Source organism: Candoia aspera, chromosome 2 (genome assembly GCF_035149785.1).
Source record: "Candoia aspera isolate rCanAsp1 chromosome 2, rCanAsp1.hap2, whole genome shotgun sequence".
NCBI lineage: Eukaryota > Metazoa > Chordata > Lepidosauria > Squamata > Boidae > Candoia > Candoia aspera.
Genome location: NC_086154.1, coordinates 237,342,837 through 237,369,419, shown reverse-complemented (window position 1 = coordinate 237,369,419; position 26,583 = coordinate 237,342,837). Strand labels below are relative to the sequence as shown.

The 26,583-nt window shown below is 40.5% G+C and overlaps 1 protein-coding gene across 1 annotated transcript; it reads right to left on the bottom strand.

The window, feature by feature from the left end:
* Nucleotides 1-702: 702 nt before the first annotated feature.
* On the bottom strand, nucleotides 703-26,583 carry TRIM23 (tripartite motif containing 23). The gene is made up of 11 exons (XM_063295592.1): nucleotides 26,402-26,583; nucleotides 25,152-25,314; nucleotides 18,202-18,323; nucleotides 9,669-9,947; nucleotides 8,679-8,861; nucleotides 7,684-7,899; nucleotides 5,182-5,316; nucleotides 4,087-4,216; nucleotides 3,891-4,001; nucleotides 2,087-2,211; nucleotides 703-1,138 (listed from the first exon to the last, which is right to left on the bottom strand). The coding sequence occupies exons 1-11, from the start codon at nucleotides 26,495-26,497 to the stop codon at nucleotides 959-961; spliced, it is 1,740 nt and encodes a 579-aa protein (XP_063151662.1). The 5' UTR covers nucleotides 26,498-26,583; the 3' UTR covers nucleotides 703-958.

Here is a 26,583-nt window from a genome sequence, read left to right as displayed (position 1 = left end):
CAATTAAAGCACACAATATATTTGTAAAGAAATCTCAGCTGACAAACAGGTCATAGAATAACCCCTCAAATCTTCTGTCAGATACTATTCTTAATACTTTGTTAAATATCAACTTTGAATTTCTAATTTGTACATTAGAAATTTCTTTTCTAAATGTATATGATAGTTAACATGAACAAGTGTGTCTTATTATTAATGCAATTTTTAGAAGCAGCATGAATATATATACTCTGTAAGCCACATTTGCAAAATGATAATAATAAATAAGCCTCTGACTAGCACAACAGCTTTCCAAGATACAGACAAAAAATCCTATGGATTATAGGAAATTTTACCTAAATGATATGTGCAAAAATGTATAATTATCTAAAATCAGAGAAGAGTTCTCCCAAAAGCGGCATCCAAATTGAATAAAACAAAAAATAAAGTAAATAAATAAAAGCAATAGCAAGGTTGTAGCACAAGTGAAAAACTGATTGGTATGGTGTTATAGATACGGGCTTGAGTTTTGTTTTGTTTTTTAAGCAGCAAGAGCTATTAACCAGAACCAAGCATTTGTGCAGTTCAGTTCCTCCTTCACTTTAATATATAGTAAACTATGTTGGTAATGTGAAATAATTGCTATATATGCATCCAAATCTGAGAAACAAGTGAATGCAGCAAGGCCATCATTGAAAGAAGTGAAAGTAAGTAGACGCTAAGTCCTGAGAGAAGGATTGTTTAATAGGGAAGCTGAAGATCCTCAGTTCAAATTTCTTTAAAAGAAATTAAGGCACCTTTTCCACAAGTACATTATATCACTCTATTTGGTTACTGTAATTTACACAAATTATACCTACACTGTGCTTCTGTCTAGCATTCTAACAAAAGTATTTTAAGGAGTAACAGGCTTAGATGAAGTTCATATCTGACCATCTCAAGTCACATAAATAACTGATCTTTATGCTTACTGGCTCTCTTAAGCCACATCCAGCACACCTGCAGCTACCAGATGCCTTGAAAGCCAATCCAGTCCTTCATAAAGTCCCATGCCACTTCGGGCATCGCAACCTTGAATGTACCAGCTACGACCGCAGCAAAGTTTGTGGAGATTCAGTAATTCTGTGATTTCTTCTACTGAAAGTGCCCCTGGCACATCCTGTAAAGAAAGCCACATAGTTATTAAGTGTGCAGACAGACAGTAATTTAAAAGATTAAAATAAAATGTTCTTTGGACACGCAGCACAGTGGGAGGAGACACGTTCAGGACACTAAATTGGAGAGAAAAGACAGACGGTAACTTTTATTATAAAAATATTGCTGCAATTTTCATATAGTCAGAAATGTTTAGTCCAGCCTGCCTGTCACTCTTGGAAAAGAGATAGCAACCCCACTAATAACTTGAACTGTTCTGGTAACTGCATTCAAACTCTGTGGTGTGTATCAAGATCCCTCCTAAGGGGGGTCCTTCCACTCAGCTTCCAGTTAAGGATCCTGCCTGATGTCCCAACCATTTGGAGAAATAATTGGAAGAACTAAACAGAAGACACTAGACACAGATGACTGCAAAGGTGTCACAAAGCAAAATTTATTTCTAGCTCTACTAATTACTGGCTAACACCAGGTTCATATCAGCCTTTAGCATAGTTTAATGGTAACATAACAAGTAACACAAGAACCAGCTCTTTGAAGGATTGACCTGGTATTCAGTGAATGGAACAGAGGAGAGAATTTCCTTTTTGTTCAGCCCTACCCATTATTTTGTTATTTTGCTCTCAAGCCACCTTCTTGATGGACTGAAGAAGAGAAAGAGAAAAAGAAGGAAAACAGAAAGTCATGCTCCTTGTAGATGGCATTCTGTTTAGCTACTCAGGTAGGGAAGGAATGGAAGCAAGGACCCAGCTTTCAATGAAAGTTGTAAATAAAATAATTGTGGCAAAAAGATTATTATTTTTAATAAAATAATCTAATAAATTGATGTGTTCTTAAGGATTGACATTTAAATTACAACGGCTTTTGAATTATACTGTATTTTCTCTTATTTCATACTGGCAAAATGAGAAAATAGAAATGAAGCAGAGAAAAAAAGAAGAATGGGCTAGAATACCTGCTTGTTGGCAAAGATCAGTAACAAAGCATCACGCAGCTCCTTCTCTGTTAATAGTTTGGCAAGTTCACTGTGTGCCTCACTGACTCTGTCTCTGTGGCTGCTATCAATGACAAAGACCACAGCTATAGAAAAGAAAAATTATGCAGTTATATTTGTTATGAATTTGTTTCATCCTAATAAATTTTTATTTTTTGAGGGCAGGAGGAGAATTAAATTTTAAATTCAGTTTGAAAGCTAGGGCTCAGTACATATTTGTAAACTGGCATCCGCCTGAAGCAGACTCCTAAATCACACCAGAAAAAAACCAACCCAGTATGTGGCACCAGAAAGCTTTAGAAATAGGTTTCAGGGTTATGGAGGAGTAAACTTTGTTAGTAGAAGAATCAGCAAATGGAATGCAGGGAAGTAGTTTTAACCAACTAGCCATCCTGTCTACCAAAATCTGCTCCAAATAAGATGGCACTAGGAGCTGGATGAGGGAGTCAGTAAAAATATCCATACTGCCCCATTCCACTGGGTATGTAGCAATGGTAGGGAAAGGGGGTTCTACTGGATCCAGTTCAGCCATGAACAGAAACTTCAATTCATGGAAAAGTAACCCTGGATCAAACCCAATGTTTCAAGTGCTACAGATGATCCTCATTTAATGACCACTTGTTCAGTGACCGAATTTGTGATGGCGCTGCAACCTTCCCTGCCAGCTTCCCACAAACAAAGTCAGTGGGGAAGCTGGCAGAAAGTTGGAAGTCGCCATCATGTGAGGTCCTCGCTTAACAATCCGCATGGTCCCCACTTAATGATGGTAACCAGGGACTGCCAGAATTGCCATTGCTAACTAGTGCAATTATGTGATGTTGCATTTTATGACCATATCACTTAGCGATGGAAACGCCAATTCCAATTACTGATGTTAAGCAAGGACTACTTGAAATTGTAATATGGATAACTGCATTCTCATCATGGTGACACACGTATTACATACAACTTATTTGGATTTTTGCATTATGCTCTACATAGGACTGTTTATGTAAAGTACTGGAATACTGTAATTGGTTCAGAATATTGCAGCCCATTTGTTCACAGGAACTCCATGTAAAGAACATATGAAACAGTGGTACCAGTATACAGTGGTACCTTCCAATGTAATTCTCAGTATAATTCAAAATATTGACAATGACTTTCAAAGCCTTGAATGGTATAAGATCAAGATAGTGAAGGACTATCTTCTTCTTCATGAATCTACCTGTCTACCGAGATCATCTCTGGAGGCCCTTCTTGTATGCCCTGCATGGTTAGGGTCTAAAGCAAAGTCTTTCAGTGACTGCATGTAGGCTCTCAAACTTCATTCCAATGAAGGTCTGTCTTACTTCCTCCCTCACAAGTAAGTGAAAACTTTTCCTTCTGAAGAGGGCCTTTAGCATATCATTCTCCTTGCTGTTTTTGAAATTTTAAATATTTTTTCTGCTGTTGTATTGACTTTTATGTTTCTGGGTTTCAGAGAAAGGCTTTTACTGTTATTTGCTGTAAGTTGCATAGATCTCTGTGAAGGATATGTGGGATACAAATGTTTTTTTAAAAAAATTAAATAAACAACAATCCCGTTTCAATTTAGTGATTTCTGCAAGTTGCTCAGAAATTATAATCAAGCAAATAAAAACATTATCTTAAATATTTCTACTTTGAAATACAATGAATTTCCATGGGAGTTACTTTCACATTAGATCAACTACTACCAAACCTTTGAAAATGATAGATACAATTACATTTAAAGTAACTAAGTCAAAAAGCATTGCATTCTTACCTTGTGTATTGAGGTAATAATGTTTCCATAAAGGCCTCAGTTTGTGTTTGCCACCTACATCCCAAATAGTGAATTTCAGGTTTTTATATTCTACTGTCTCAACATTAAAACCTAAGGGAGTAAAAGGTGTTTAATCATATATTCCTAACAAAACATATCCAAGAAATTCACCATTTTAAAAATCTCTGTTACTTACCTATTGTTGGAATAGGTTGCATGAACTCATCTTGTTTTAGTTTAAATAAAATAGTAGTTTTGCCTGCTCCATCTAATCCAAGGGTCACCACTCTAATCTCCATTTTTGGTCCAATGTGTACTCTGTTGTCCTGCAGTAGAGGAAAAAAAGGTATGTCCATTCTAGAAGTTAACACTCAAAGGCACCTTAATGCACATTCATTTACATGTCAGCCAAATGTCTTCTCCCTTTTGTTGTAGCAAGCCAGGAAGAAGAAGGGTTGAGCATGCAAGTAGTTTAAATATCTTGTCAACATCCTCAGGCCTCAACAATTTGATATTTATTAAGCAACATCGACCAGTATTTTAGAGATCTCCCCTTTTGGGAATACACTAAGCTCCCCTTTTGGAACTACAGTAACAATCTACATCTAGATTGTTGTAGATGTGAGCAATTTTTAAAATAACTGCACTAATCATACCTGTTAGAGAAGGGAAAAAAGGCTGAAATACATGTACACAACTGTAGTGGTGGCAGGGTGAATATGTACACATGTATGTTTGCATATACCTATGCTTGTAAGCTACTATTGAAGTCTTCCATCAAAACAGATATAAATGGCTTCGTAAAAAGTTATTAATTTTGAAGATTCCATATTTGAGATAATACAACATTAGAAATTAAAAAATGCAATTTTTTGCTTTTCTGATAATAGGTTGAATAGGTAGGTCAATGCCCACTGAAGTTAACGAATATACCCACTGTCAGGCCTACACAAATGAAAAGCTGTGCAGTCTTTCATTAGCAGATAACAGTTCAACCAAATACAGCTTGAGAAGAACTTGGCTCATGGAGGGTGACAGTCAGCATGCTCTTTGTTCCGTCTGGGATAGAACATGAACAGAAGGAATGAATGAATCTCAATGTTCCAGGTTCCACTTTTAGCTATAGATCATGAACTGAATTAACCCTTTAAACACTGTTTTCATCTTATCCCAAACAGATTCTTATATCATATAGCAAACTGTCTCAAAGTTGCTCAAATTGTTGGTGGGAGAAGAATTAGCAGCCAAACTCATATCCTGAATCTTTAACCTGAGATTAAAAAAACTATACCTTTGTAAAAGTAACTGGAATGCTAGCATCAAGTTGAATGTGGTCTGCAAGTTCTGTAAATTGTTGCTGCTGTTTCTGCAGTGTTTCTAAAAGCCTCGTAATTTCTTGTTTGGCCAAAACAACTCTACAGTCATCCTAAAAAGGGAAGCTAAATTTAGTGAAATAAGCACAGAATCACCTCAATGTTAACCTTCTCAGCATAAAACAGAATGAGAAATTACACCAAGGTGGGTGAACTCACAGTCTATAGAATGCATTGCCTTTTATGGCACCCCACTATTGACCCCCGGGCCGCCAAACCATTTTGCCAACATTTGGCAACAGAATGGCTGAATTTCAGTTGCATAGCTTTGGGCCATTTTTAGAAGAGGTGAACGGTATTATGGGTAGAAAAAGGAGTAGTTTGCCTTCAAGAGTCCTTTGATTCCCATTCCTACCCCAGCCCCACCTAAAATGAGGGGAAAAATTATTCTTGTTCATTCTGGTGAGGAGATGATGATGATGATGGAGGAGGAGGAGGAGGAGGAGAAAAATAGATCTGGTGGTTTACAGTACAATTAAAATGATATATGCAATAAAACTGCAATTTAAGATATTAATCAGTAAAAACAGCCAACAGAAATAGCAATGAAAATGCAATTGTGGTGCCAAAGCCAACTTAATAGCAGCCACAATTAAGTTTTGCAACAGAATTCTGACTTCAAAGCCTTACATAAAAATTCCAGGTTAGATGCTGATCAAATCTCTAGTGGGAGGCTACTGCACAAGATAACCTCCACAGAAAAACACTGCTTCTGGGCCCATACTCCTCTTGCTTCCCAGATGCTGATAACTCTAAGCATCTCAGACCCAAGATGAGTGTACAAAACAGGTCAGGTCTATTGGGGGAGGTGGTCCTGAAGATTTCTGGGAGCCAAACCATGTAATGCTTTAAAAGCCACTTTAAACTGTACCTATAAACCTATCAGAGGCCCATGCAGCAGTCACAACTCGAGTATTAAATGGCTGTAGTGGCTCTCATCCACCTGCGCAGGCTGCTGCATTTTGCATCAATTGCAGTTTCTGAATAGTTTTTAAGGCATTCCTTGTAAACAGCATTGCAGTAATCTACTGTTGTGGTAATGAGACATGAGTCACTATCAACAGGTGACTAGATGGCCTTTGGAAAGTGAGCTCTCAATTGTTGAAACATTGCCCACCTCTGACATACAACCCCTCCTCAAACCATTTACCTTTATGGCTTAATTTAAAATGGAATTTATACAACACTAGAAGGAGAAATCTATGTCTGATTTGCAGCAACAGATTGCTGATACTCATTATTTGTGAACATCTGAATTAGATTTTTCTTCCTTGCCCCTTTATCAAAAAGACTTTCAAGCAACACTAAGTTTTTGAAATTGTACTGCTTATAACATAAATAGTTCTTCCTTCCTTCCTTTCCATTTACCACCAAAATCATATGAATCACATCTATGCTTATTAATTCTGAGATTAAATTTGATTATTTGATGCTGTTGTATATATTTGTACATTTTTCTGATGGATTAGATTACTGTAACAAAATAAAAAAAATCTATGTGTCACTTGAAAACCGGTTAAGAAAAATATATTAGAAACAAATGGAACTTCAACTCAAGTAGGTTTAGAGTAAAATCCTTTTGCAACAGAAATAAATGCAAGTGTTTCATAATACATTAATATTAAAAAAATACAAAGACTGTATACTGTTCACAAAAGCTTTTGTCTCTTAAAGATCAGAGCGGCACCATACTAGAAACAAGAAAAAAGTTATGCTTTATTCACTTGAAACAATACAGGCAGATTGCTCATCAATACTCAAAATATAATTTACTAATTTCTAAAAGGTTAAACAGAAAACAAAGCCAGTCAATTTTAGGCATTGCTCTTTTACTTCTTTTATATATTTTGGACACAATGGGATTTAAATTTTCTTTTAATAATTAAATGTTTTAATCAAATGATTTAATATCCTCCATAAACACTTTAACCTATAGGAGTCCACAAAAGGGCAAATGACAAAATGTGAGTAATGATGTCATCACACAAATACCACAACTTATGTATCCAACATCACTGTAATTAACTGCAGATGCTGATGCTTATACCTTGAAGCCAGGCCTAATATGTTTCCCCAGATATTTCTATCACCTTTCAGAAGCACAGATCTCAAACATTTTAATAAAAAATAAATCATGAATGAAACTCAAGTTTTCTTTGACCAGTTGCTCATGACATTTTTGGCCCCCTTTTTGTTATGCTTTATGTGTGGAAAATCCTTTCTCCCACTGCCATTTATAAAATCGCAATTTCAGAAAAACCAAGTTACACATACAATTTACATAACAAAATAAATACAAATTTGCCCAATATTTCTTATTTACAAATTTCACAGTATTGGTATTTGAGAGTTGGCATTTCAAGACATACACATTCATATCTGCCCCAATATTGATTTTGGCCATAATATTGATCCCCTACCTGCTGTAAAGTCTTTTCACAGTGAAGGCAAGCTGTTGAAACCTGTGATAACAGGATAGTCATATCTTCCTGCTGTTGCCTAAGCCAGATCAATTTTTCTCGCACGTGTGCATCCACCACACTAAGTGCCATTTCTTCTTGGCGGCAGAGAGTCTCATGAAGATCAGAAAAATAGGCTCTGACACATGACCGAGCATTCTCTGCAGTACCTGGGACCTGAAGTGGGGTTATGAAATCAAACAGAGGCTGCAGAGGTATTACAAGTATATAAAGCAGATTTTATCTTTAAAAGTATTTCTCTGTGAATCACCTTTTTGGTGTAGGCTCAATCATATAAATCATCACTCACTATAGACAGTATTCATTTTTAACATGTAACCATTCTGCATTAGTCAGAGAAAAAAAATGAAAGGGCAGATTTTCAACATTACAAAAGGTCAAAATGCATTTGATTTTCAGATTTCACAATTGGTATTGTATCTCATATGTTGGAAATGCTGAAATATTAGATCCATATAAGCTCAGAGTGAAATCAGAAAAATCATAAAATTAGTTTTCTGCTATTCATCCTGCACAAAAAGCTGTTTTTAAAAATTAGTTTAAAGAAATGAGTGAAAATCCCACTGAGTGTGCCTTTGCCCTCATTTTAAAGCAGTTCTCTGTATCCCAGACATGTTTTTCATTATCATCTTTCCAAACTCTCCATAATAAATTATATTCCATCTCCTGAATGTTCTTGACATCTGTTTTATCCTATAGGTAACAGTTCTATATGACTTTTATCACCTTTGCGGGAGTCTGCCATGGCTGGTATTAATTTATTTACTGGGAGAGGGCACAAAAAAAGTTCATAAATCATGTAAATACTATAGTATGTGACATATCAGTACTTCCAAAAGAAATCTAAAATGAGAAAAATGAGTTTATAGTAAAGATTATACATAAGTTGAAGAAACACGTATACATGTAGTTGAAGAAACTACAAAATTGCTCACATGTTCTGTGTGGGTCATTCCTATACCATCTTCAAAGATCTGTTCTCCTCCTTCTATTTGTTGAACTATTCCATCTAGTTTCCGAGAATAATCTGAAATTTCTTCTGTGAAAGTTCTTATGCAGTGAGCCATGTCCAAAATGGAAGCACGGATCTGATTTGCTTCTGGTTCCAAAATACTGTGCTAGGGGAAAAACACAAAAATATGAACATCCTTTCCTTCTGACCTACACCCCATTTGTCACCCATTATAAAATTGGAAACAGAATGTTGGATGGTCTGCTATGAACACGTAATGCAGCAGATATGGGAAAGCATATTTTCCAACTTCTTTAACAGCAAGGGCCATTAAAAGCATCTGTATTTTTTCTGTTTAATGATGATCTGTACCTGTGTATTTCTATTCCCCCCTTGAGTTGTAGCAATGTTTTTGGGTATATGTGCGCGCTGGGAAGCACAGGATGAGGGAAGGGGGCTTAGAACAGAACAGAGACATGTCAAGCTGCTACCCAACTGGCTTTCCTGAATGGCTGCATTGGAAGAATGCCTTCTGTAATTTTCTCCATAGTTTCCAACTCAATCTTTTGTTGTTTGGTCTCATTTTATTTAGATCTTGGAGAGTTATCCTGCTGGCAGACAGAAAGAATCCCAAGCCCCTTTTCATCATTTATTTCCAATATTCCATTGGATTGGAAAGAATAAAAAGGGAGACAGTAAATGTAAAGAGTAAATCTATTTTTCTAAAAGTTTACTGATTTTGATAGAAGCTTGAAAAAAGGACATAGATACCTCTGAAATATTACAGAAAGTGAAAAGAAATACACTGTAGACGGACAGCATTTCCAATAAAATTACAAACCTTCATGTGTAATCACCCTACCATATTACTAAAGAAAAGCAGCTTTAAAGTGATATTATTGGAATGCATGTACATGTTCCCTGCTCAGTCAGTCATATATTAACATAGATGGAAATCAAGAATGAAACCTACTTTATGACCCTGGTGTTTTCCATATTCTTTGCAAACACAACACATAAGAGGACTGGCTTGACAACCTTCTTCCAAGCATACAAATTCAATGGCATGCACTTGGTGCTGAGAGCACATCGTCTTTTCATGCGGCTTATCAGCAAGGGGCACACGTCTGTGCTTTGCTAGTGTCTTTGTAGAATGTGTAACATGGGAACAGTTTGTACACAGGTGAGTAGCGCAAACAGTGCAGTATACAGAAGCAAGATGTGTGTCATCTTCATCACATCGGATGATGCACTAAAAATAAAGAAAAGAACAGCTTATTTTTTCAAAACAATCTGTATGTTTATATTTTGGTTTTTAGAGATGAACCCATACAAATATAGCTAAGGAAGGCCAGGTCAAATTGTTTTTCAAAAACTTTCTTAAGGGTCTGTACCAGATATATTAGATGCAGAACAGCAGAAAGAAAGTAACTGAGAGGTCATTACTAAAAAAAAACCCTGTCCTTCATTCTCACCAATTTAGTTGTTCTAACTACCATACATGAGTAGAGTCCCTGACAATAATTTAAGAAAAACATGCGCAGGATTCCTTCTTTAGAAAATCTGGCTCCAAGACCCTCCCAAGGTATATCCATTAGGTTAGAGTAGTACAGGTGCTGTCATGAGTACTGATGGCGAGCAGGAGGGGGCCTCTATCCAGGGGGAAAACGCATGCGTAGTACTGAGGAATTAAGCAGCCATTCAAAGAGACACAGATCAGGCCCGCCTTAGCCTTTGGGGTTTATATGTCTGGGTTTTTCCCACGCTTCTTCAGTTTGTTAGGATTCTGTTTTATGTAGCAGTAATAAACACTAGAGACCTACTCCTCGTCTCAGCGTGATTTCTGACTGTTAAGTCATCAATCCTAACAAACTCCTACTCCCATCGAAAGAGGGAGGAACAAAGAAAAATAAAGGAGAGACATTTGGAAAATGTATTCGGAAAACCAGGAAATTCGGCAAGCCATCCAACAATTGGCAGCAGCCCTGCAACAACAACACCAACAAGTAGATCTCCAGATCAACACATTACAAGCTGCCATGCTACAGCAGTTACAACAACCAGCTCCGATTAACCCACAACTGGTGCCAGCAGCAGCAGCAGCAGCAGCAGCAGCAGCAGCTCCACCAATAGTCTTGAGATCCCAGGGCAGTCTACCAGAGAAGTTTGGAGGAGAAGCAGGACAGTTGAGAACCTTTCTCACACAGTGCACAATGTTTTTCGACAGCAGACCAGCAGCCAAATGGGCTATTCCCATGGTGGAGAACAACGACCCAATTCTCAACGACTACCAGAATTTTCTGGCAGGGTTCCAAGCACACTTTGACCACCCGATCAGAGAGGTCACTGCCAGCCGGGAAATTTAGAAGCTCAAGCAAGTGGGAATCTACATTGCTGATTTCAAGCTGTTAGCAGGAGATCTGGACTGGAATGAGAGTGCCTTGAAGGACCAATTCAAACAGGGGCTGGATGAAGAAATTAAAAATGAATTAGTGCGCCAGGGAACCCAGCTACCCTAGAAGGTTTATATCAACTGTCTGTGGTCATAGACGCCAGGCTAGAAGAGCTCAGACAGATGCAGCTGGGGAGAAACAGCGGCCTCAGAGCTCTTCCAGGATTTCCAGCTCTCTCCACAGCATCTCTTTACTCAGGACCAGAGGAGCTGATGCAGATAGGGGCAAGCAGGAGGCTTATTTCCAAGGCTGAGAGACAGAGAAGGAGAAAGAGAGCCCTCTGTTTCTACTGTGGAGTCCAGGGGCACATGGTGAGAGCTTGCCCAGTGAGAAGCCAAGCAAATTCCATAAGAGCCCAGGGCAAGCAGCTGAAACAAGAGCCACCTCCGCCTCTACTTCCAACCAGGGAAACTCTGTCGGTCTCCCTCCACAGAGCTCAGCAGGGAGACCATCAATCAATTAAGAAGGGCTCATTCCGAGGATTCCAGGCAATCCTTTTACTACTTACCAGTAATAATGCACGTCAACCCAGAGCACCAGGTCAAGCTAGAGGCCCTCGGGGATTCCGGAGCTTCAACCAATTTTATTGATGCACAGACCGTACAAGACTTCAACATTCCGACCATAGAATTGCCACATCCTATAGAAGTGGAGACCATTGACGGCCAGCCCCTCAAGGCAGGGCCGATTAGAAGGTTCACAGAACCTGTGCAACTAACAACGGGGGACCACATTGAGTGGATCCAACTTTATGTTACGGCATCACTTAATGTGCCTATAGTCCTGGGCACACCTTGGCTGAAGATCCACAACCCATTGTTGAACTGGACTATGGGAGCAATCTCCTTCCCAGCTAAGGAATGCCAGCACCACAAGATTCAAGCCGCTCTCCTCCCTCCAGCAACCAACGAAGCCATGGAAGCAGGGGGGTCCAGTTGCCAGCCAAGTATGCAGATTTCGCAGACATTTTCAGCGAACAAGAGGCCACAGCACTACCCCCCCATAGGGACTGTGATTGCACCATTGAGTTGATACCAGGAGCCAAGATTCCAGCGAGGAAACAATATCCCATGTCCCCCAAAGAACTAGCCACCTTAAAGGATTACTTGGATTCTAATCTCCAAAAGGGGTTCATCCGACCATCTACTTCCCCAGCGTCTGCTCCTACCTTCTTCGTACCAAAGAAACCTGACCCATTGGCACTGGCAAACCAGGAGGCACGCATGAGATTGGTCCACGATTTCAGTTTTTTAAATAAACTCACAATAAAAGAAAATTATCCCATGCTGTTAATATCTGATCTGCTGGATCGCTTACAGAAAGCACGCATTTTTACAAGGCTGGACCTCAGGAATGCGTACAATCTGATCCGGATGAAAGAGGGGCATGAATATCTGACTGCCATTGACACCAGGTTTGGTAAATTTGAGTACCTTGTTTTGCCCTTTGGCTTGTCTAATGCAGGAGCCATATTTTCCTGATTTATGAATCAAATTTTCTGATTTACTAGATAAGTATCTGGTCATTTATCTAGATGACATATTAATTTTCTCTGAGGATGCTACAACTCATGTAACCCATGTATATAATGTCTTACAAAGACCGAGAGAGAACAAGCTGTTTGCCAAGCTAGAGAAGTGTGCCTTTGATTTAACTGAATTACATTTCCTGGGCTATAAGGTATCAACAGAAGGCATATCCATGGATCCTTCTAAGGTCCAGGCAATTCTCTCTTGGCCACCTCCCCGAAATGTTAAAGAAGTACAAAGATATCTAGGATTTTGCAATTTCTACAGGCGGTTCATAAAAAAATTTAGTGACAGGGCTAGACACCTCACACAGCTTTTGAAGAAAGGATCAAAATTCATTTGGGGGGAGAGGGAGCAAGCAGCATTCCGAGAATTCAAGCAACTCTTTGCATCCCAGCCGCTGTTAAAACACCCTGATCCCACGAAGCAATTCATAATGCATTCAGATGCTTCCGATATTGCCATTGGGGCGGTGTTATTGCAATATACAAACAAGACCGAGAATACATTACTTCCTTGTGCCTTTTTTTCACGCACACTCTCACCAGCAGAGAGAAACTATGATGTTTTTAACAAGGAGTTGCTAGCAATTAAAGCAGCATTCCAAGAGTGGAGGCACTGGCTAGAAGGTGCAGCCTTTCCTGTGAAAGTTTGCACTGATCACAAGAATTTACAGCTTCTACAAAACACCAGATCCCTCACCCCATGCCAAATCAGATGGAGCCAGTTTTTCTCCCGTTTCAATTTTGTTATTTCTTATGTGCCCGGGGCGCAAAACTGCTTGGCAGACACCCTGTCTCGATCCATTCAGGCAACCCCCGCCACTCACCAGGAGGTACAGGCTACTATATTACAACCTCACATCTTTGATCAGTCTATGAGGGGGAACCAAACAGAGATTTTAGCAGCAGGCAGACAAGCAGAAGACCTATTTACAAGAGTCAGAGCTCAGCAGCAACAAGACCTGTATGCCAGGGCCAGGATGGATGACCTCCAGAGGGACCCGCAAGACACTGCCTCACCATTCAATGTGGAGGCAGGAATCCTCTGGCATAGCGGGCGATTATACATTCCCCCCTCATCGAGGGAAGAAGTACTGAGACTGTGTCATGACCACCAAACGGCAGGCCACGGAGGTGTTTTCAAAACTCTCCATAGAGCTCTGAGAGACTACTGGTGGCCTAAGATGACTGCAGACATAAAGGGCTACGTGGCTTCTTGTCATACCTGTAGACGAGTCAAGCCTCTCTCAGGGAAGCCCACAGGACTCTTGCAACCCCTACCCACCCCCAGTCAGCCTTGGGATACAATCTCCATGGATTTCATCACTGATTTACCCCCGGTCCAGGGGCTGACTTCCATACTAGTGGTGGTGGACCTTTTCACAAAAATGGCGCATTTTATTCCGTGCAAGGGCCTCCCATCTGCGCAAGCCACAGCGCAGTTGTTCATGGACCATGTTTTTAGGTATAGAGGCATGGTAAATCACTTGGTGAGTGACAGAGGCCCTCAGTTCACTTCCAGGTTCTGGAGGGCACTTTTCCAGTCATTAGGGGTCCAGATCCACCTATCATCATCGCATCATCCGGCTAGTAACGGGCAAGCTGAGAAAATTAACCAATGGTTACAGCAGTATCTCAGGTGTTACACCACTTATCAGCAAGACAATTGGCCAGCCCTACTCCCCATGGCAGAATTTACATATAATAATTCTGTACAGTCCTCTACCAAGATGACTCCTTTCCAAGCACTCTACGGGGTTAACCCTCGGGTGTTGCCCACCTCCTCCCAGCAGGGAACTGTTCCAGCCACGGCTGATTTTCTTAAAGAGCAACAAGCCGCACAGGAGTTGTTAAAGGAGCAGCTGTCATGTTCCCCGTTGCAAGGCATCCATGCATCACAACGGGGAACATGCCTTTCAGGAAGGAGGAAGGGATAGCCCTAATCCTTTAAGCACTCAACCACCAAAAGCAATCAAGGGACAAAGGAGGTACACCTTTGCCAGAACCAGAAGGGCCATCAAACAGATCGGCGGAACTCCCACACATTACCCCGGGGCATGCACCTGCAATGGATAAGGAAGAGGAGACAGAAGAAACCAGCGGTGATCACCCTAATCACCCATCAGCAGACCGGTATCGCTTCCAGATCGCCCATCAGGGATCCGGATCCAACTCGTGGGACAATAGGGGGTGAAGGGAGACAAGGTCCGCCACGCGGGTATAAACGGGGTACCCCGCTGCCACGCCCGCATTCCCGGCTTTTTGCGCGTATGCACTCTGTATTCAATAAACGGAAATCCTTAGCCCGCCTAAGTGAGTCCGCGTCTTATTGGATAACGAGGCAACCATTACAGCAGCTGAACAGGGCAAAGAGTACTTACAAGAGAGCTGCAGATGCTCACAGACAAGAGGGGTCAGCGATTGCAGTAGGAGACAAAGTGTGGCTCTCTACCAAGTTTTTGACCTCTACCAGACCCTCCAAGAAGTTGGACTCTAAGTTTGTGGGCCCTTTCACTGTGGTACAGCAGATAAATCTAGTGGCTTATCGCTTAAAGCTGCCAGCATCCATGAAAATCCATCCAGTCTTTCACAGAGCCTTGCTAGCCAAGGACCCTCCCCCAAGTGCCTTACGATCGCAACTGCCCCCCCCACCTCTGGTAATTGTGGAGGGGGAGGAGGAATACGAAGTTGAGGAAATTCTGGACTCTAGGAGGAGGGGAAGGGGCATCCAATATTTAATACACTGGAAAGGGTACCCTGAGGAAGAGCGCACGTGGGAGAATGCCAGAGATGTGCATGCACCAACGCTGGTTCATCAATTCCATCAGCTTTTCCCTCACAAACCCAAGCCTCGCACTCTACCAGAGATTCCTCACTTGGCTGAGCAAGCAGAGGAATCCCAAGCAGAGGAGTTTGTAAGTTTGCACCTTCCACCCCTGCCTGAAGCCTTGACACCAGTAACAGAGGAGGGGGAGGGAACCGCAGTCCTCCACCTCGGCATTTCCCAGGGGGGAGGGGGGACGACTCTTCTAATTAACTAGCTATTTTCCAGCAGCAGCCACCTGGGCCAGAAGAGTTATCAGACCTGGAGAGCAGCACTGATTCGTCCTTGGAGGAGTTTTCCTTTGAAGACTTTCCATCGTTGCCCAGTTCCCATGGGAGCTTAGAAGGAGACATAGACTCTTATCAAACCTCTGGAAGGGAGGGGGCAGAAATGGAATGTGAATCTGGAGTGGAGAGTGATGTCATGAGCACTGATGGCAAGCAGGAGGGAGCCTCTATCCAGGGGGGAAAACGCATGCGTAGTACTGAGGAATTAAGCAGCCATTCAAAGAGACACAGATCAGACCCACCTTAACTTTGGGGGTTTATCTGTCTGGGTTTTCCCACGCTTCTTCAGTTTGTTAGGATTCTGTTTTATGTAGCAGTAATAAACACTAGAGACCTACTCCTCGTCTCAGTGTGATTTCTGACTGTTAGGACAGGTGTAGTCTGGCAAGATTCTGTCTATACGTGTAAGCAAAGAAAGAACTGAACTTGGCTGGATTGATTCTATGTCGTTCTTGGGCTAGGCCTGACAGTTGCTGAACTATGATGCTCAGAATCTCTCACCACTGACGGTGCTGGCTAGGGCTGCTAGAGTTATAACTGAGCAACATGTAGAAAGCCACAGGTTCCACACTCCTGTTCAAAGGTGGTAACAGCATTTTCAAATCATCCTGGAAATGAAATTAAAAGCCAAAATGGCTGATACAAAACGGATGCAATATAGTCACATTTTCTGGCAGCCACATTTTGCATCAACTGGAGTTTCTAAGATAGGATCAAGGCAACCCAACCAAAAGACATTGCAACAATCCAGTTCTAAGGTAAGATTATTAAATAATGAGTTACTGTGACTACGTTTTAACACTTTTATATGGGGCCGCCACTAGAACGTTACCTTTACCTAATATAAGGCATTCCTTGTGATCTCTCCAGTAACAGATAGTTTTCAATTTAACTACAGGTAGTCCTCAACCTACAACCATTCATTCAGCGACCATCTGAAATTACAACAGCGCTGAATGGTTATGACCGGTCCTTGGAGTTCCGGCCACCCCAGCACCCCTGCATTCATGTGATCGTGATCTGGGTGCTTGGCAACTGCTTCACACTTACGACTGGTTGCAGCTCCCTGCAATCACATGATCACCATTTGCAACCCTCCCTGCCAGCTTCCCCACAAAGTCAATCAACTGATCAGATTTCTTCCAAGATTCTGTTAATGTAGCCTAACAATAAAGTAGCTCATCTGGTCATGTTTCCTGTCTGGTTTACCTGGGAGGGCTGACACCCGTGTTTCTCACGCACCCTCACACCCTCTTCTCGACCTGTGCCTCTCGTGCACCCCCTCCCCAACTCATGCCTCTTGCGCACCCTCTCATACCTTTGTGCACTGTCCCTGACCCTCCCTGCACCCCCGTGCACTCCCTGGCTCCTGACTGCTGGCCTGGGACTTGCAACTTCCTGCCAACTTTCCCACTGACTTTGGCTGTGGGAAGCAGGCAGGAAGTTGCCTTGCCTAAAAACCATGGGATTCGAGTGATGGCAACCGGGACTGCAGGAATTGCTACTGCTAAGTGATGCGGCGGCTGCGCTTTACAACATTGCTTAGTGATGGAAATTTCAATCCCAACTGCCGTCGTAAGTTGAGGACTACCTGTCCATGGTTAGTGTCAGGCCCAGCCCAAGAATGACATTCAGCAATCCAGCCAAAGTCCAGTTCTTTATTTGCTTACACCGTATAGAGAGAATCTTGCCAGACTAAATCTGTATTTGCTAACCTAGTGGATATACCCTGGGAAATTCTAGGGAGTGGCTATTCTAATTCTCTTCCTCTTTCCATGATCCAGTTCAGGACTGTATTGTCTCTTGTCTTACCCCCCTCCTTGGAATGTGCTTCCTCCTTCCTGAGAACCTGCGGTGTTACTGTAGTCCATCACAGTTAGCAATATCAAATAGCCATTTTTGAATTAGAACTACCCAGGTGACAAGCACCTAGTATTCTCCAGATAGTTTAGACTATATTTCCATAAATCCTAACCCCTTGAACTGACATAGGAATTGTAAGGTGACCAATAAAGTAGATAGCTTCTGCCTTTTAGGATCAACTACCAAGAGTAAAGGAACCAGTAAGCAAGAATAGTATTTTGGCCACATTATGCAAAGACCCATCTCCCTCAAGAAGTCCATAATGCTGGGAAAAGTGGAAGGAAAGAGAAAAAGAGGATGACCAACAGCCATGTGGATGGACTCAATTACAGTGGTGATGGGTGCACTACTAGAAAACCTGAAGGGCCTGGTTGGGGAGAAATCATCCTGAAGAAAGTATCTATGTGCTCACTAGGGCTGACATTGACTTGATTGCACTCAATCAATCAATGTAACAATCAAATAAATCAAGGTATCTGAAGGGTACTAGTTGCTTACACTTCTCTGAATGTGACAATAAAAAAATAAATGAAATGAATTACTATTACCTCTCCAGATAGGCCAATGGTTTCTTCAATTGTTCCACATGGACCACCCAATCCATTCTGCAATCGCTCCAGGAGTTCCAACAAAGCAAAGTTTTTTTTCAATCCCCATACACCAGAATCACCTAGTTTGGGAAAAAAAGATAGAAATCACCACATGTTGTCACTGAAGCAAAGGAAGTCAGAACATTCATCCATAATTATTATCTTCTGATTATTACAGTCCTGTATTTTTATTAATTTAATCAATTTATATGGTCCACATCTTGCAATAGTGACTCTAGCTGGCTAGCATTGGGTTAAAAAGTCAATACAAATGAACAATAATATAAAAACAAATAATGGCAAATGAGGACAACACAAACCATCAATAAATGCACATCAATCTCATGAGTTCAATTAACCTCCTGACCCCCATGCCCAGGAAAACAATGATTTATAGAATGTTTTCTTTCCTTCTGCCCTAATTATCCAATTAATCTATCAATAAAAGTAATTATTCTCCAGAATTTAAAATATTACTCAATTTCTTAAATACTCATAGATAACATTTTAGGTATACAAAGCAACTTCATACTGATTAAGTCTAGCAAGTTTGACATTTGAATTTCAGGCTACATGGATCACATGTATAAAAATGATCACTTTTGTGAAAATTAGTAGTGATTTTAACTACAGGGGAAGCAAGAATAACAACAACATATATGACGGTATTGTTGAAGTAATTAATTTAACTAAAACTCTTCCATGACATTTTAAATGCTAAAAAATATTCCAACTAGCTGTTTATTTATTTAAATGATTTATATAGCCAACCATCTGAGGGGGTTCAAGCCCATGCATAACAGAAGTGGGGACAGTGCATCACTTTGGTATACGCCACAGTTGATGTCCATTTGGTGAGCTGTCTTGAGTTGACTTCCAGTGTTGTCTTCCACAGTCCCACTGAGTTCTTGAGGAAGGTCCTTAGTGTCCTGTGACAGGCATTTACAGATCCATGGGTCTGGCACTGAGTCATAAGCTTTCCTGTAGTCAATCCAGGCTGTGCTCAGATTTGTCTGCCTAGACCTTGAGTCTCAGGCGATTGCTCTATATATGAGCAACTGGTGTGTTGAGCCTCTGGTGTTGTTCCCAATGCCCTTCTGAGCTGTGCTCATGTACTGGCTCATATGGTCCTGTAGCTTAGCAGCTACGATGCCTGATAGGACTTGCCATGTTGTGCGGAGGAAGGTTATTGGCCTTGTGGGGGTCTTTCATGATCAGCACTGTCCTTCTATTCTCTTTTCTTCCTTTAAGTTCAGTTTGTATTAGATTTTACTATTATAATCAAAGTTCTAAATATATAGTATTTCAAAACAACGTCCACTTTGATCAAGTTTATGTGAATTTATTCTGTTGTAGTAACAGATTCCTGCACTGGGCAAGGGGTTGACCAGATGATCTCCAAGGCTCCTTGAAGGACAGAAGGAAGAGCCACTATCAAGGTATCGATCATACCAGTGCAGCTTGAGCCCTTTCCAAGAAACTAATATAAGTAAATGTCTCAGACAGACCCCTTACCTAATTCACGCAAAGATAAAGTGAGGGTGGGGAAGCAAGATTCTGTTACTGTAGCTGTTATAACAGAGTAGTTCTAGACCTGTATGTCATTGTTTTCTTAGTCTGGTCTATAGGGCTGAAAATTCCTTCCAACTTTTACTTCCTCGGATTCTATGCAATTTAGAATGATTTAAGATCCTAGCTGGTTTCAAAACTCGTCATGGGAGGTTACAATTATACACTTACTGATGTAACAGTTGCACGCGATCAGGGGAAAGAGAAGGAATTGTTTGTGTAAAAAAAACATTTATGTAAATCTTAGCTGGGATGATGTAATAGTTGCTGTTGAGACTAGCATGAAAATAAAGAAAATAACAGTTCAATCAATAACGAATTTACTGCATTCCTATCATAAAGAACACTTAAGGCTATTGATGGATGTGAATAACCACTGACGGAGTAGTATTCTGTCTCTAGAACACAGCACGAACAATACTTTAGACATCCTAGAGCTTCTTCCTCTTTCAATTAGACAAATGTATAATTAAAAGAAGTGGTTTTTAAGCAGTTCCCTTCCTTGATAACGAATTAAAATAGAAGCTATTCAGACTGAACAATCTTATCTTTGAAATGAAAACACTGACAACAATCTCTTCTGCTTCACTCTTGCATATATACCCAATTATTTTCCACCTTCTGTTATATAAATACCTTCTGTTTGATAAATACACTATAGTCAATAATCACACCATTTCTTGTTGCATTTGGAATTTCTTCCCATTTTATGATAGCCTCGGTCTTACCAGGATTTTATAGTGCCACTTCAAATAGGACTAAATCACATAATAATTATGACCAATATATATATTTTTTCATAATTAAGAACTTCCAAAGTTTATTTATTCATGTGGTTCCCTTGAGCAAAATATTCTGGCAGCAGCAAAAGTTGCCAAGCCTGATATGCGAAGTGTCAATCAGGCCTTGATTTTCTTTTCTCCATTTTATTCAGCAAGTATTGTAGAATGAAAAATACTGATTTAAATTCTAAGTTGTCTGACAAGTCTGAACAAATGTAATTCTATTTTGGAGCTTGCATGTAGGCAAAATATAAGAATAGCTGCACTGTGCCGGGGTTGGACATGATGGTGTAAATGGTCCCTTCCACATTTGATTCTATAGATATTCCTGACTACTTTTCTCCAGTTCTGTGGAGAAATTGTAAAAAGGTCTCAACTTCCATAGAACCTAGAATATTTTCTGGAAAACTGCAAACAGCTGCCTTGTGGAAGGCCAGGTCGGGTGCACCTCAGTAGTGGGAGGAAGAAGATGGCAAAGGTCAGCTGGGGTGGCATAGCCAGGAGAGGTGGTGGAGTACATGGCGGCCAAAAGGGCAGAAATGGGGGGGGGGAATAGGCAGGTGGGGGAAGTTGAAGCACCCCTGCAGTCATAAGAGCAGGCAGGCTGCTAAGCGCCTGCATTTTGATCACGTTTCTGCGGGGACACTGCAATGGTTGTAACTTAGGGAACCAGGCATAATTACCATTCGTTCAGCACCACTGTAATGTCAAATGATCTCTGAACAAATGGTTGTTAAGCGAGGACTACCTGTACTATTCAAATCTAATTCCCAAGGACAGAAAACTGTCCTTTTTCATGTTATTCATGTATTATTTGTAGTGATTCCATCTTAGAAGAACATTCATAGCACTAACTTGCTATAGAGTCCCCCTTTTAGGGGAAGATGGGTGGTGATAGAAATGTGAATAAATAAATAATGAACTTTAATTTGTCCTTGTTACCAGTTATTTTGCATTATGAAATTCAGCACAAAATACCTAAGATAACCCCGTAAGCAACAAAATTACAAGATCACTATGGATGTTTCTGTAGCAGCAAGGCAAAGCCTGTAGAATTGGAAAGCTAAAAGTCTCAAACCTCCTCATGTATAAGAGACATATAGCTCTCTCATCCATACTGCTTTTCTGGCAAATAAAAATAAAAATGGAAAAAAGTGAAATAATTTCTAGACTGCTAGCCATGTAGCCCAGAGGAATGTGGTTAGAGATTTCAGCTTTTTCTCCCACCACCCCTTTTGGAAGATAATTCAATCTCTCAAGAGATAAGCAAAATCAAACTTTATTAAAAAGAAAATAATGATAATATCAAGTTAAAACTTTTTAAACTTTATCCAAAATGCAAACATTTATAGTGAAGGAAAACAATTACAAAGCTGTTAGACTGTGGGAAACGGCAGCTTGATTAATAAAGGAAAATACAATAGACATAATACTCTGACTAAACCAAGGGAAGACAATGGTCTGTTACAAATCTGGATGATTCTAAGTAGTGGTAGAGCCAATAACTCCACTTGCCTGCATACACTGACAGCCTCTCAGACCCTAAAGTTCAGTAAGCAGAGACATGTGATAAAGATTCAACAATAGAGATCAGAACTCCGTAGATCTGAGAGATTGTCATGAGTAAGGATGGCGAGCAGGGGGCTCCCACCCAGACTGTCAAGCGCATGCGTAGCACTGAGGAACTGTTCAGCCATTCAAAGAGACACAGATCAGGACCGCCTTAACCTTTGGGGTTTATATGGCTGGATTTTTCCCACGCTTCCTCAGTTTGTTAGGATTCTTGTTAAGTACTAGTAATAAATATTAGAGACCAAGTCATTGTCTCAGTGTGTTTCCTGGTAGTCAGGACAGAGATTTGTCAAAAAACAGGCCAATGCCGAGGAGTAAACTGCTGCAGCTGAGTATTGGTGGAGGCTCAGCGTGGATGATTTATTGGCCTAAGTCTCTGAGGGCAGATGCTGAGAACAACTTTCCAAGCCTCAGCTGTGCATAGATTGCTGCACCGTACTTAGAACTCTGGATTCTACCTCACTGGATCTTCTGTCTTTTCCGTTGGATTGCTTGTTTACTGGATTCCTGTACCTGTGACTATGTTCACCGCTGCCATCTTAAGATACTGCTAAAAAGAACACTTTTCCTGTAAAAGCTCTGCCTGTGTTTTGCCTATCACTGGACTGTGGCAGACAATCAGCATGCTATCTTGTTGACTGGTAACCACCAAGGTTGGCACAGAAAACCCCATTTATAGAAAAGGCAATTGGAATCTTTCAATTATTAACTCCTCAGCAACATATATACTAAACACCTTGCAGTTAAGTTCCTGGGTTGGTTGGATTCAGAGAACATATTGGCTGAGGAACAAATTGGATTTAGAAGAGGCCAACCCATCCTTGACCATGGTCTATTTCTACAACATCTGGCAGAAGTGTACACTTCCAAACCACAGGCTTCACTATCTACAGTCTTTAGAGACTTTAAAGCAGCTTTCAATCTAATTTCCAGGCCTAATCTGTGGCACAAATTCCAAAACTTCTCTCTAGAGAGAAGGCTGCTAGTCTATAACCTCTGCAAGAAAAATCAGATGTACAGTGCCTCTCAAGGACACTATACCAACAAGATCTCTGTTAATAATACAGTTATTATACAGTTACAGCTAAGGCTGTATTCTTGTCCTGCTATTAATTACTGTACTATATTAGTGCACTAACTGCTGCAATGAATGACCTAGCAGAGAAATATATTTCAATCCTATTATATACAGATCATGCAGTTATACTTTTCCAGACTCCGAGTGGCCTCAGAAGGCCATTGCATGCATTGGCTGACTACTTACAAATCTCTGGAAATCAACTACAGTAAGATCAAGATGGTAGTCTTAATTAAATGTCCTAAAAGACATACCTGGATGGTTAATAATCATCCTATTGAGCAGATTACGTCATTTAAATATTAATGCATAGTTTTTCATGTCACAACCTCAGGCAGAACGCACAGAAAACATGTAGTACAAAATGCTCAGAGAGCTGCATTTTTCTATATTAAAGGCAATTTATCCCTGCTGCACTCCCAGGATACTCAGCTAAAGATAGACCACAGATGTTATGTGGTGCCCTATATTAGGCCCATATAGTTGCTTTGTTCCTCTAGAAAGAGTTCAGATCAGTTTTCTTAGGAACATACTCCAAGCCCCCTCTTTGTTTCAAATGCAATTCTTCGCAATTTATATGATAAAGTAGTATTGAGACTGATGCTTTATCATATATTTTTACATACTGGACCAAAATATACTTTGTGTAGGCTCTTGTAGGCCTAGCATCTTGGATTCTTTCTGAAATTTTGTTTCGTTCTGACCCAAAGCAATAGGCAAAAAAAAATGGAGCTCCTTGGATTTTCCTTAACCCAACTTGGCACACTTGTATATGAGTATGAAATACAGTTTTGAGGAAAAGGATTAAAGACCCTGATATCAAATTAAATCTGGCATTTCTTCTTAAGGATATACGCCTGATTAGTTCTTTTATCCTCCTTAGACCTGCTAGATACCTCAATCAAATAATAATCCCTAAATATAGGAGGGCATTCTGCTGGCTTGATTAAATACTCTTCCTAGAGTGGATTTAGAAAGGAGATACAAGGGCATCCCATTTGGCTATGGTTTTGCCCATGCAACAAAGGGGCTACTAAAACTGTAAAACATATTATATTGCTCATTTTATGCTGGCACATGCTCAGAGTTGATAACCTCACATTTAAGCAAATTTCCCAGTCACTCTGACCACTTTTATTTACAATTTTTATTGTCAGATATATATTCTCCTGTCACTGTAAATGTAGCAAAATTCTGTTACATCTTGTGTAAAAATGTGGAATCAATTGATTGATATGTCCAATTAATTTCCATATATATGTAACCTACTTTACAGTATTGAGTTTTATTATGGTTATGACCTCAATAAAACTTTTCATTTCATTTCAGAATATAAATATATTTGGAAAATAAAATGCTTAAATAATTATGACTAAACCAATTATGAGAAATTTGCTTATTACTTAATTACTGACCAGAGAGAAGAATTCTTTACTAATTCAATAATTGCAACCTTGCAATTATTTTTTTTAGTATACTAAGATTTCCTAATAGAAAGTGTTCTTGCAATCCAATTTCAACTTATTTCATCTGTGTATGTGTATATATATACACACACACACACATACACACACAATCTGAATAAAATATGAATTCAACTTACTCTTTCACTTTTTTTTTTTAATCCATTCAGTCGTGTCTGATTCTCACAGACTGCTTGGACAAGTCCCTGCAATTTTCTTGGCAAGGTTTTTCAGAAGTGGTTTGCCATTGCCTTCTTCCTTGCACTGAGAGGGAGGGACTGGCCCAAGGTCACCCAGCTGGCTTCATGCCTAAGGCGAGACTAGAACTCCCAGTCTCCTGGTTTCTAGCCTGATGCCTTAATCACCACACCAAACTGGCTCTCACTCTTCCCCTTATTAAATAGCAAAATCTTAGCCATGTATCAAGCTTTAAAAGTATCTTACCCAACTCAGTAACTTGTCGATCAAAAGGACACCGAACTGCTCTGCCATGGAGAGGAAGACGAGTAAGACAGTCATGACAGACAGTATGGCCACATAAAAGAAGTCTGGGAACTTTGTCTCCTTGCAATGAAAATACATCTTCACAGACTCCACATTCCAAAACCTATAATTGACAGAAGAGTAGATTCAGTTATGAATGAGTAAGGATATCTATGTGGTTTAAAACCAAGAAATGCAACTAAGAGTAGAAAATGGAGACATCACCAATTTCCTCTTAGTTTAAATTGCATGATTCAATCTCAGACCACAACAATAATTCTGTACGCCAATCAATCTGGGTGATACAGTTTACACCTCATATCTTAAAGCACATCAGATAAAGTGCCCTTACCAGTGTTCATGTGTTTCCTCAACAACCTTATACTGAGAACCTATATGTCTATTCAGAAGTAATTTTACATGGGGCTTAGTCTCAGGTAGGAGAGTATACACAGGATTGCAACTATAGCCTCAGTTCACTTTTCCCTCAAACCAAGAGAACATCCTGAGACCTCTTTTAAAAAGAGAGAGATAAATCTACTATCCTCTGGAGATATTTAAGTGGAATGATATTCAGGTTTTAAAAGGTTTTATTTCACAAAGGGGAAAAGCTCAATTTATTAAGGGGGTTGACTCTCTTCATGTACTCTTAGTTCAAATGACTTGAGATGAGCACTACAGTATATCTACCACATTTTGGGGGGGGACGGCTTTTTATGCTTTCAAGAACTACATGCCAAGAATAATTCAAACTGAAAAGGGCTGTTGGTGTTACTGTCACCATCACTGCATCTTCCTAAAGAGTTTCTCTCATTTAATTTTTACCCAGCACGTCGCCCAGAAAGCACAGGATCCCTCCCTGGCAACAAGGATACTCATGATTCTCCCCTACTCAATTTATGAAGGACATATAAAAAGTCCTGTGGGAGATTCTCTTACTTTAACAACACTCATTTTACCCAGAAGGGAGAAAGAATGTGAACAAATCAGATTTGAGGGGGGAGGCAGAACAGGGAATCAGGATTGCCCCCCTTTGTTCCAACACCGCCCGCGAGAATCTACCCGGAGAAGGTTGCAATGACTCTCGGGGAATGCTAGTGAAAAGAGAGAAGCGCCGGCGGGGTAAAAGGACGGACCCTCTCGGTTTTCCATCATCAGCCCCTGAAGAAACCAAAATCAAGGACCCGCCCTCTCAGGTTCACTGTCCTCACCTTCACAGCAGGCCCCGCCGAACTTCGGCTGTGCCTGTTCCCGGCGTCCATCCCAGAGCCAGACCCGATTTTGTTTACACTAAGTGCTGCCATCATGGACAAGGAAGAACAACGACCGAGCGAAAGCGGCCCCCGCGCTAGGCCTGCAGCGGAGGTCCCCCTGGAGACGGAGGAGGGATAGG